Below are 13,214 nucleotides of genomic sequence, written 5' to 3' on the forward strand. Positions count from 1 at the left end.
GTAACTGTTCACTTGAAGGCCAGAAATAAATGGTGCTGGACCCACCACAGGCTGTATGTTGCTAAACCCTGTGCTAGACCTTCCTCAACACTCCCTTTAACTCTCGAAAGCTATGAAAAACACTCCTGTCCCCAAGTTCCCATCCTCACAGTAAAAAGACCTCAAGCCACAGTCTTGGATTTTTTTTTTTTACCTTGACACTCAGCAAAAGAATCAGAGTTAAGAGCTAGAAAGCATTTAAGTTGTGTTCAAATCCAATCTTCTTGTTTTGTGGATGAGGAAAATGAAGTTCTAAAAGGTGGACAGTCTTGTCTGTGGTCACCTGGCTGCTTGGCAGAGGAGCCCACACCAGGTTTCATCTGAGACATTAATGCAAAAAGACAGCAGCCACCTGAACCACTGCTATGCTTCCACTGCGGGATGTTATCTTTCATAAAATGCACTATTTGTGGAGAAGTAGCCAACTACAGAATTGAAATGATGCACACTATTGGTGTCTTAAGATGTAAAATACAAAATCTTTGCAAGATAAAATGCACTGAGTTTGCATCAGGAACAAGGCATTGCGCTTCCTTACAACACAGTAAACACTCAAAATTTCTAAGTCCTCTTTCACGTGATACAAACTTCTCATGAGCATTTCAGTTGTCAGTAAAAAAAAAAAAAAAAAAAAAAAAAAAAAAATCCCAGAGTTCCAAAGATGAGAATAGCTCCAGAGGAAAACACAAAAGAAAAGGTAAAAAGCTTTTGAAAAGACTGCAAAATAGCAATCTGCAGCGCCTGCTCAGGGCTTTATGTCTTGTCCTCTAAGCTGCTCTTGGTCTCTTCTATCCTAGAGGAGCTGCAGACTTAAACTGTGGTGCTGTCTTCAAGAATTCAATAGATGTGATAGTTCTGAATTTTTGTTTTGCTAATCCGATACTGCAACTATAAACAAAAACAGGAGATGCCTTCTGCTCTGTGGAGGCCTCCTAGCTCCTGCAGAAGCAACTCCAGCTGCTATGTGCTTATCAGCAGCTGGAGACTATAGATGCCATTAAATAAGAACGTTCAGGATAGCCCGAGCATGTGCAATGTTAAAATGACGCTTAAAACAGCACTTTGTATGAGTTCCTTCTAATTTAGGACATTTAACACATTTGTCTGTATTTGTGTTAAATATGTTCCCAATTCATTGTTTGATCTCCAGTTCAATTTCTGATGTGTTTTCATGCACCAGTGCTTTCAACATTAAACAAACAAAGCAGGAATTTTAAGAATTTAATATACTGGATAACTGCAACTGCATTAAAGTGCATAGGGAAGAAATTGCTAATGCATTAACACTGATTGCCTCTAGGAGGGGACAAGCTGGGACTTTTTTTTTTTTTTCTCATTTATGCTTTTTTGCGATTTCTAAATTTTTTAGAAGATGATGTACAAGCTTTATAATGAAAAATAAAGCAAATAGCAATCACGAAACCCTGTGGTAGGGACAAGTCTTAATTAGAACTAGGGTTGGTCAGTCCATCACCAGATAGCAGGAACCATAAGGGGAAAGGTGATTCCACAGGATTCATAAACAGCTTCTGCATTTTCATGGGATGTAACACAAAAGAAATTTCAAAAACACCACTGCAGGCCAGGCATGGTGGTTCACTCCTGTAATCCCAGCACTTTGGGAGGCTGAGGCGGGCAGATCACAAGGTGAAGAGATCAAAACCACCCTGGCCAACATGGTGAAACCCCATCTCTACTAAAAATACAAAAATTAGCTGGGCATGGTGGCATGTGCGTATAGTCCCAGCTACTTGGGAGGCTGAGGCAGGAGAATTGCTGAACCCAGGAGGCAGAGGTTGCAGTGAGCTGAGATCATGCCACTGCACTCCAGCCTGGCAACAGAGCAAGACTCCGTCTCAAAAAACAAAAACAAACAAACAAAAAACACCAGTGCATCACTGCTAATGCATATGTCCTGACACATCTGAGTCAAAGGGAAGAAATGGCTTAGCATCTGGGGGAAAATGGTGGGAAAAAAGACACCAAAGGCCTGATAAAAGGGTAAATTTGTCTGAGCCATGGCCATGGAACTACAGAAAGGGAGAAAAGAGACAGGAGAATGTTCACGTCAGACAGGCAGGGAGGAAGACCGAACCTGGTAGAGGGTAAGATAAGGAACTCACCATGGTATAACCACAGCAGTCTTGGGCTGCCAGAGGCTTCACCAGTGACAGATCGGAGCAACTGTGTAGTGCATGAAAGGCATACGCACAGACAATGCAGCAGCCCCACCAGTCACCTGTTATGTGTTCGGGTGGAGGGTGGGTGGGACCAAGAGTATGGCATGCCTGATGGATGAGGACAATACTCTTTTTACATGTGCAAAATGCCTTTGTATGTTCACACACAGACTTTATAGAATTTCAATGAAACCACGTTAAGCCATCTATGGTTAGGGCTAAACACTGCAAGCAACCTTTTAAACATCCCTGCCTCCACCTTCCACACACACTTTCTATCACACACACAACACAAGCATGCATTCACATATACACTCAGCACAAGCACACACATGCACATACACACACATTTACAGGGATGGTGCTAAAGGGTGGCTTGTGAGAGTTAGTTTTACCATTCTCTTAATTTCCATCTATTCTTCAATAAAGATACTTTCTGGATCACACGCAAAAGCAGCTTCACATGACCCTTTAATCTAACACCTATTGCCACCCCCAAGACTCTCCTTTATAGAAATTCTGGTGTCTCCACTGTGCTTTCATTTTGCCAGTAAGGGGAAAACAAACATTTTCAACTCTTACTTATTACAGTTGAAAGCCATGCATGGCTTTTCTACTATGTTTATGCCAGCCTGCACCACTGCTATGGCAGACACCAGTGATCTTCATTGTGTGTCTGTAATTGCCAGTTACCAAGTCTCACATGATTAATTTCACTCCCCTTCTCTACCACAATCCAGCATTCTTCCATAATGAGAACATATACTCTACCGATAAAATGCAGAAGCACAGTGCTATCTACACCATGGGGAACCTGCTCCATTTTGCATGTGACTTTATTCAGATTAATGGATCCTTAAAATGTCATTTTCACCTAGAACAATTCCCACTGTAAATTTTTTCTTTTCTGAAATTCTCATAAGCTCTAAGCGGCACTCTTCGAATGGTTTGTCATTCTCACCTGAAGTTTTCCACAGCACTAATTCTCTCAGATCCTGTAACCGAGCAACTTTTGGGTGAGTTTTGAAAACATTCCCGTTGCCCAGTGGTGCCTAGGAACTGATTTTGTTTTTTCTCCACCCTGACACAGCCAACTTGAGACCTAATCCTCCAGCTGTCATATGGCTGAATGGGGTCACACATTTTCCCAGAACAACACTGCATTAATCTGGGCAATAATACTCTGCCCAGCTGTCTTTGAGAAACTTGAAAAGAATGGAAAAAGCTTGTCTGATAAATGGGTGGTCATGACCCCAGAGGGCCATGGCAGTGGCAGAGATATCCCTACTAATCACACCATCTAAGACAAGGTGACAGGACGTGCCCATGACCTCACAGAGACAGAGATTCTGTAAGTTAAGACTTTCTTCTCTCAACCTGATTATTAAAAACATTTTTTAATTATACAACACTTTTTTGTTTTTTTTTGAGACAGAGTTTCGCTCTTGTTGCCCAGGCTGGAGTGCAATGGCACGACCTTGGCTCACTGCAACCTCCACCTCCCGGGTTCAAGCAATTTTCCTGCCTCCACCCCCCGAGTAGCTGGGACTACAGGCATGTGCCACATGCCCAGCTAATTTTGTATTTTTAGTAGAGACGAGGTTTCACCATGTTGGTCAGGCTGGTATCGAACTCCTGACCTCAGGTGATCCACCCGCCTCAGTCTCCCAAAGTGCTGGGATTACAGGCGTGAGCCACTGTGCCCGGTCATTAGACAACACTTTTAACAGGGCTCAAGCTGCTGATCTTGACCCATTTATAAATGTAGTTCCAAAATATGTGATTTGAGATCCCTAGACAAGAATCTGAACCAGTATATCCATGTTGGGAACAGTGATAACAAAGGTAAGTGGTGGTGTCGAGTCTCTACCACTGTGTTTGAAGCTCTGAGAAGCAACAGTAGCATGTAACTCTCTCAATGGCTCCAACAACTCAACGAAATCATGCTGGCCGTAGACTCTCTGTATGATGCTGACACACCCCTGAAACCTTCCTGGGTCTCTATATTCTCATCTTTAACATAAAGAGGTTGAAGGATTTTCAACTCAATGTCTCTGAGACAAGAGCAGGACCTGGATGGTAGGAGTCCACAGGCATGTCCCCACCATGTAACCAGCGACCCTGTCTCTACAACTCTGCCTCTCACTGTGCCTTGTATCCACTGCCTCTTCCCTAGCTGCATTCTCTCTGCCTGCTTCAGCCCTTGCACATCTATTCTCTGGGCTCCTCCAGTGGTTCCTGTGTAGTCTGTGCCTCCAACCCAGTGGTTTCTAACCAGAGAACTATTTTGCTTCCCAGGGGAAATTTGGCAATATCTGGAGACATTTTTGGTTGTCAAGATTGGTGGGGTCCTTCTGGCATCTACCAGGTAGAATCTAGGGAAGCTACTAAACATCCTACAATGCACAGGAATCCCCCAAAAAGAACTGTCTAGCTCAAGAGGTCAGTGGTTCTGAGGTTGAAAAACTCCGCTCCAGCCATATCTGCCTCTAATCAATTCTCTACACATCACCAGAGTTATACAAAATACACCTCCCATGGCATTGACATCATTCCCATACCTGAAATCCCTCAATGCCTCCCAGCTGCTCTCAGGTTAAAGTCCAAATTCTCCTGCAAGTCACAAGAGGCCCAAAATCTGGCCCTCTCCTAACTTTCTGCCTCACCTTCACCATCCCCCAGAACCTCTTCCCTGAAATCACACTCATACCTCATGCAGGTGAAACACACCATTCTATTTTCAACTTTTCCTGTCCATCTCTCCCATTTATTCCTTAGCCCACTGATTTTATGTCAGATACTCCAGTGGGACTAAAAAGGAATGAATGCCCTGAAGGCAGCTCAAGGCACTGATATCCAGTGGGGCACACAGAAAAGTGAGCACACAATTCAATCAGCAGAGGCAGCACTTTGTCATCGCCTCTGTGATCCCACTGCCATCTCCCCAGTGGGCTGTGAGCCTCCAGAAGAGAGAGCATCTTCATGTCTTCATCTTTGTAGTCAACTTGGACATGGTAAGTGTGGTCTACAGGGTATACAACTTGTATTTGTCACAATTGTTGCATTAAGGAATGCATGAATTCCTAGCCTCTTTAAATTTGGCTCTAGCACAGAAATAAAAAAAAATGAAATATTAAGATATAGAGATGAAACAAAATTCTTCATAGTGCATGAGCTCAAAAGCCCAGAAACAAGGCCCATTCACAAAGATGGAAACATCTTCTTTGTTTAGAGCTCTAATCTGTCTCTCTTCTCTTTATAAATCTGAGAAATGTAAATCTATAAAATAGGTATCTATCTAATGGAATGCCTGAATCCCATTGCTTGACACTCAAAGACAAGAGCCATGGAGCAGAATTTGACTAGTAACAGAGGTACAATGGTATACAGAACGCAGAGCTACAACTGCAGTGGAAATCATACTTTGAATTTTGTGGTACCTAAGATAATTTTGCTCTTACTCGCCAGGCGCGGTGGCTCACACCTGTAATCCCAGCACTTTGGGAGGCCGAGGCAGGCAAATCACAAGGTCAGGAGATCGAGACCATCCTAACATGGTGAAACCCCGTCTCTACTAAAAATACAAAAAATTAGCCGGGCATGCGGCGGGTGCCTGTAGTCCCAGCTAATCGGGAGGCTGAGAGAGGAGAATGGCGTGAACCCGGGAGATGGAGCTTGCAGTGAGCCGAGTTCGCACCACTGCACTCCAGCCTGGGCAACAGAGTGAGACTCCGTCTCAAAAAAAAAAAAAAAGGAAGAAAAAAAAAAGATAATTTTGCTCTTACTCTAAACTGAGAGAATCATTTTATTTATTGAAAAATTAACAATACTATTGTTTCTACTTCTCTTGCTTTTTAATTGAGTCTATATCCTGAAAGTTATTATGACTTGTCTGAACTTTAAAACCCACAAAGATGCCCTGTCAGGGGACAAATCTCCCGGAGAAAATAATTTGATTAGATATCAATAGAGCTACTGTGGACTTTTGAAGAGAGAGATCTGTCAGTTTGGCTTTACAGCTGGTAAAAGAATTTAAGATGGTTCTTTAAAACAACTGGGAAAATTGAAAAGGTAGCTTATGCATTCCTGTCCTGTTATGAGATTCTTTAAAGTTTTTTGCAGTTAATTATAATGGTTTGTCTATTGGCCATACAGTTGCTATGTCAAAAACACACCTAGTATTTAGCAGTGGAACCTCATAATAGAAAATGGAGCAAAACAGATATCCCTAACTGAATGGGATGAAGAGTATGGAGGAAAGTTTGACCAGGTTCCCTTTCACATCTTGGGGGATCATAAGGCAGCAGGCTTAGGCTTCCATATTCCCCATAACAGTCATTCAACCCATCTGGGCCTCCAAATTGTATTCCCATCTAAGCTTCCATCTTTGCAGACAAGGCACAGTCACAATTCCAGTTGCGAGATGTCCTTTCTCTTTTCTTCTCTATTAGCCACACCCTCCTTCATTTAAACTTGGGATAATCATGACCTTCAGAAAAAATGATTTTCACTCAGAGCAATATTCCAAGCATATAGGAAGAAACTCAGAAAACCATTAGTGACCAGAAATGAAAACTGCTTTTCTTTCATTTGCAAAACACACAAAAACAGATAATCTGCTGAAAAACACAGACAAGCAATATGGACCCAGAGGCCCTCGGGCTAAGCAAATTAATTTGGCATGGAACTTACAGAGTTCATTGTTAAGATCGATAACAAAAGTCATTTATAACAAGAGTGTTGACATTATCGTCATCTCTTATAGCCCAATTGAAGACAAAATAGTGTCTTCTAAGATCTCATCCTTCATGCTTTGCACACTTTCCCTCCATCCATGGAATTTTTGGCATCCAGTTGTCCAGTTCGCCTTCTAACCATCAAAGCTGCCTTTCAGGAAAAGATTTGCAAGAATTTTTTATGTGTCAGCAAATTGGTTGCTGCTACCTATCTCAAGGGTATCTGCATTCCAAGCCATACCCTTATTATAGACTAAAAAGTTTTCTCCTATGAAATAAATTCTTGACTTGAAGCTGGAGGTGAAGGTGATCTTCCGGTGACAGAGTGACCTGCCCTCTTGAAACTGCCCAGTACACAGATTTTCAATGATGAAACCAAAATGACAAAGTTAAGAAAATGCATGTTTGTATTCAAAGGTTCCAATAACTTTATTCTGTGTGTACTTGTTTTCAATTTAATTAATTTCATTAACTTAATTTAAACAAATATTTGAAATTAATAAGAATGTGAGGCGTCTGCAGGTGTCTGCAGCAAACAGTGTGGTGAGATTCTTCCTTGAAGTAAGGAGAGTCCTTCAATACAAAGATGCCTAGAAACACACATATTATTGTTATTTTTAAAAATATAACAAATTTCAGGGTTGCAGTGGACACTTCACTTTTTTTAGCTTGTATCAAAACTGTTGGACAATGTAAACCAAGGATCAAGAACAAGAAGCTTGGGGGACATAAATGGGATGACCAGTGTAGAGATACTTGTGGAGAACTCTTTACTGCCACCAATTTAATTGTGATTACAGTGACAAACATCACCATCCAATAGAACTTTCGGTGATAAATTATCTCAGTCTCAGTGTCCAATATGGCAGCCAACCAGCCACATGTGGCTACTGAGCACTGGGAATCTGGCTAGTGTCACTGAGGAAATGGATTTTTAATTACAATGAATTTAAACTTAGTTTAATACAGCCACACATGGCTAACGATTACCGTACTGGACTAGTGTAGGTCTAACACCATTAGTCCTTTCATATATAATTTTAGAAATACTTTATACCAGTGAACTCTCTCCAGGAGAAAGTAATAGAGCTCCCAGTATAATACAGCCTTCCAGCTGCAAAAAGCTTATTTACTAAGAACATAGTTTACGGCTCACTCCACCCCATACACTAACCCATTACCCATCATATGTGGAATCGGTGCCTCCTTTGTTTTTTCCAGAGAGAGCCTGCAGCACCACCCTTTGGGATGAAGAGACTGACTTACCCTCACCCAGAGGAAGTTCTTCTTCTTGCTCGCTGGGGGAAGGAAGCAGGGGCTGCAGGGGCTCCATGTTAATGATGAGCTGTTTGTTCAAGGAGTGGGAACTGCGGCTCTGAGAAATGTTGGCTCTGAAAACAGACACAAGACAGACAGGGTTGGTTTCCATTGCAAACACGGCCCCTCCACCTCAGTGGCCTGCCAAAGCTACCCCTTTGTGTCTAGAGGGAACTACCTCTAGACACAGCACGAATTGAGCCAGTAGTAAAAATGACATAACATTCAAGACAAATGCCCCTTTCTGCCCTTAAGGTCCTGACAAAATACCCCTTGTTCTACTGCAATCCAAAGAAAGAAAATACAGTTCCCAATATGTCACCAGCCCTGAGCATGCTAGGTGACAGCCTGGGTATTTTAAAAAAAAAGCAAGAAGAAACAAGAAGATGGGAGGCAGCTAGCACTGAACTAGATATGCAGAAAGGTGAATGAAGGCCATGGCTCGGAGAAATTTAACCACCACCAACAAACAAAAACAAAAACCCCTGCCAGACAGATGGCACAGATGTTCTACAGCTGTAAGCTATCTTTGTGTTGCTGGATGTCCAATGTTTAATATCAGTGTTTAATATTCTCAAAGTTACACCCTACTCACTAACTGGCCACGGCTCTGCTTTCTCCTCTGGAAAGGAGCATGCAGGTGTGTCAGTGGCTGAGACCAGCAGCAGATAGCAAGGAACTGTGCAGGTATCTCATTAAGCCTATTGGTTGGCAGCTGGGGAGCCCACTTGCCCTACCTGCTGCAGAGCTACTAGCTGTTTGCCCTAGTCAGACTGCAGGTTTGCAGTTTTGAGCATGCTTCCCTGCTCCCCATGCTTCCTGTCAAAACCAAAAACAGTGCATATTTTGAAAAGGAGTCAAATGTTTCCTTCCCCTAGAAGCCTTCCCGGATTGCTCCTCCCAATGCACATAGTCTCTCTCTCTTCCTCTCTCTCTCTCTCGCTTTCATTTGCTCTCCCTCTCTCTCTCTTACTTTCTCTTCTTTCATAAGTCACTGCATGGTCACCTCTGTCTCTGTCTAGTTATTGGTGTACTGATCATCCCCACCTTGATAAGCACCTTAAGAGCAGTGACTGAGCCAGCCATACTCATGCATCTCACTTGGCATCTTATGAAAATGTGTTCAGGTTTGAAACTGGAGTAAACTGAATGCAATCCTGGCTTGACATATATTGCCATTTCAGCCTGCTCAGAGTGTTCCCTAGACTGGCTGGCAGGACTAACTTCTAGCCTGAGTGTTTCTGTTGGGCAAGAGGAGTGGGGAAGAGCAAGATGCCTGCTAGCATCTTGAATTCAAAGCTCCCATGGCTGGTATGGGCTAGAAAAGAAATTTATGAGGACTTGCTTAGCCATGGAGTCCTTTTCTTCATTATTTCATTTTATAGCCATTTACTCTGCAGCTGATATGTACGTATTGGACATCCTGCTTTGTTCTAGAGAACTGTAGTCCTCACCTTAAGTAATTCACTGTCTAGAACCACAAATTTTAAGCTTTCTGGTCTGAGACCTAAATTAATAAATACTTTTTTTTTTTTTTTTTTGAGACGGAGTCTCGCTGTGTCGCCCAGGCTGGAGTGCAGTGGCGCGATCTCAGCTCACTGCAACCTCTGCCTCCTGGGTTCAAGCAATTTTCCTGCCTCAGCCTCCTGAGTAGCTGGGACTACAGGTGTGTGCCACCACACCTGGCTAAATTTTTGTATTTTTAGTAGAGATGGGGTTCACTGTGTTAACCAGGATGGTCTCCATCTTCTGACCTCGTGATCCGCCCGTCTCGGCCTCCCAAAGTGCTGGGATTACAGGCATGAGCCACCACACCCAGCCCCAAGAAATACATTTTATATAATCTCCCTGTACCCAAACACATACAGGAAGAAGCACAACTGAAATTAATGTTTTTTGGAACAATAGTTACATATCTATGTATAATCCACTATTATTAAAAATTCTACTTCATTTTAATTACTGGTCTTGATCATTACTTTATTTCATAACTACCCCCAACTTTTTTTTTTTTTTTTTTTTTTTTTTTTTTTTTTTTTTTTTTTTGAGACAAAGTCTCACTCTGTCACCCAGGCTGGAGTGCAATGGCACGATCTCGGCTCACTACAACCTCCGCCTCCCGGGTTCTTCTGCCTCAGCCTCCCGAGTAGCTGAGATTACAGGCATCCACCACCATGCCCAACTAATTTTTGTATTTTTAGTAGAGACAGGGTTTCACCATGTTGGCCAGGCTGGTCTCGGACTCCTGACTTAAGGTGATCGCCCACCTTAGCCTCCCAAAGTGCTGGGATTACAGGCATGAGCCACCACACCCAGCCTCATGACTCCTTAATGTGCTATAGTCACAGCTGGAACACCTCTCATGCCTCTCATGAAGGTGACTGATGGCCAGGGTCCCATGGGAGCATGAAGGAGGGGCACCTAATCCTGTGTGAGTGAGGAGAGAGCCAGGAGTGACCTCCCAAGGGAGGCGAGGCCTGCAGCATATTCTGGTGAGCACAGTGCTTTTTACAGGGAAAGAATCGTAGATAGAGAAATCTTTACAGAAGGAAGGGGGGAGGGAGGGAGGAAGGGAGGGATTAAAATTTGCCATGTGCAGTTTCTTCTTCTATTGTGAAGGGTTTTCAGTTTTTGAGCTCTCCTGGGATTTATTCTGGCCATGGCCACTCATGACTGTGATTCTAGCTCTGCAAAGTACAACATACTGTCATTCCTGTGTGGACTGTGTAGCTTTCTGACCTCTGAAAAGCCCATCCATCCATTCTTGCACATGCAATCCTGAATTGCTCTACTCCACCTCTGACCGTCCATGCCAGCTGGGCTGGCTGCTGTTCCTATCCCCAGGAATCACTGCTTATGCTACAACGATGCACCCTCAGTGAGCCTCCCCATCAGACCTCCTTCCAACATTCTTCAGCTGGAGATACCAAGCATCTTTCTGCCCCCACCCCACAACATTGAAGTGTCCAGACAATTGCATAGCTCTAAGACAGCCTGGGTTCACCAGGCTGATATCCCAGGTATGAGCCTGCATTGGCATTGGATGGCTAAGAGGATGCCCGCTCGGCCCCTATATTCACAGGCTCCTGTTGCTCTGTTGTAGCAGAGGCCTACAGCCAGGGACAGGGGCACAGAGGGCATGCCTTGTATTAGACCTGGTGACTCCTGCAGTGGATTACAATAATATCCACCTGGGACTCTCCAATAATATGACTCAGAGAAGAATATTTCTTCCCTGATATGTATAAGACTCAGATAAACTCAAAGGTGGATACAACTAGAGATTTCCCTGGAGCACAGAAAAATCCAGGGCTCCAAGCCCAATGTCAGACATATTGACAGCCTGGGGGAAAGAGTCAGCAAAATTAAAAAACAACGTGCCAAGTCTCCCACCTTTCCCTGTGGTGATGGCCTGAATGTCTGTGTTCCCTTAAAATTCATTTGCTGAAACCTAATCTCCAATGTAACGGTATTAAGAGATGGGGCCTTCAGGAGGTGATAAGGTCATGATCACATTAATAGAATTACTATCCTTATAAAAGAGGTCTGAGAGAGCTTGTTTGCCCCTTCTGCCATGTGAGGACACAGCAAGAAGGCACCATCTATGAGGCAGCAGGCGTTTGCCACATGCTGAATCTGCTGGTTTCTTGATCTTGGACTTCCCAGCCTCTAAAACTGTAATAAATAAATTTCTGTGGCCTATAAGCCACCCGGTCTATGGCATTTTGTTATAGTAACCCAACTGGACTAATGAATCTACCAACTCCTTTAAACTAAAGATCACACCTTCTTACTTAATTCTCTCTTTAAACCTTTTTAAAAGTGCCAACTGACCATGGCTTCATTTAAAGCAAAAGCCCACCAGCACAATTGAACTAATGACAAATATAATATCCAAATTTGAGTGGCTGTCTTCTTTTCATTTGCAAAGTGGTTTGTATAAACATTACCTCATCTTTTTCTCTCAGTGTGTCTTGCCTATAAGACAGGCATGGTAAATATCATATTTGCAGATGAGAAAACTGAGACTCAGAGAGCTTATGTAATGTGACTAAAGACGCTTATATGGGCAAACTTAGGACTCAAAGCTCAAAGCCAGATAATCTGATTCCTGGTCCAAGGCTTTTGCTGTGCTCCACATTGCCTTTCTGTGTGATTTGGCCTGCAGTGTCCCAAAGGAGATTCTGCTTGCTACCCCTACTGTCCTCCTGTTTCTGGCTACATGAGGTCCCACTGTGTCAGGCACTTTCTTAAGTACGTGTCGGCTTAAGTACCAGTCGGCTTAAGTACGTGTCGGCTTAAGTACCAGTCGGCTTCCACTCTGCCCTTCCACCTGAACTCCTGAGGTAACTGTGTTTATGCCTGAGGTCTCCCTAGGCCAGGCTAGGATACGTACCATGTTTCTCTAATCTCAGAATCCATCTATTAGATGACTCTGCAAAAATGTCTGGCCCACTTTGCAGCCCACTCATGCATGTACTCCCAGCATAGAATGGTCTCCAAATGAAGTTGTCATTAAGAACTCTGTTGAAGTAGAAAGGTTTCCTTTGGGAACTACAATTATATTCTAATACTGGCAAATGTGGTTTGAATATACTTTATCCCATTTGTTTTTCTCATTGTGCTTGTAAGATGGGCATGAAAAATACCATATTTACAGGTGAGGAAACTGACATTATGTAACTAAACTAAAAATTGCTTATATGGGCAGACTCAGGACTTAAAAATGGTAGCATAAAATTGTGACTAAAGTGAGACTCCTGGAGTTCCTATATCCCTCCTTGAAATTAAAAGAAGTAGTGCCAGCCTCTAAAAACTCCACCTGGAGGGATTTTAATGTGAACGTATCTGTCATATTCCAGTTTTTCATTTTTGGATGAGAGACGGTAGTAATATTATCACCACCTCATATTTCTATGGCACTTTATAATTTTTAAAGCAC

General features: G+C 43.0%; 1 protein-coding gene across 3 annotated transcripts in view; it reads right to left on the reverse strand.

The window, feature by feature from the left end:
* FRMD3 (FERM domain containing 3) overlaps positions 1 to 13,214 on the reverse strand; it is a 305,527-nt gene that overhangs the window by 29,910 nt on the left and 262,403 nt on the right. For all 3 annotated transcript variants that reach the window (XM_010384033.2, XM_010384032.2, XM_030920311.1), the window contains one exon: positions 8,222 to 8,346. In XM_010384033.2, coding sequence (XP_010382335.1) covers positions 8,222 to 8,346 — 125 coding nt within the window. The remainder of the gene's footprint in view (positions 1 to 8,221; positions 8,347 to 13,214) is intronic.

This window comes from Rhinopithecus roxellana, chromosome 16, assembly GCF_007565055.1.
Source record: "Rhinopithecus roxellana isolate Shanxi Qingling chromosome 16, ASM756505v1, whole genome shotgun sequence".
In the NCBI taxonomy this organism is placed as follows: domain Eukaryota; kingdom Metazoa; phylum Chordata; class Mammalia; order Primates; family Cercopithecidae; genus Rhinopithecus; species Rhinopithecus roxellana.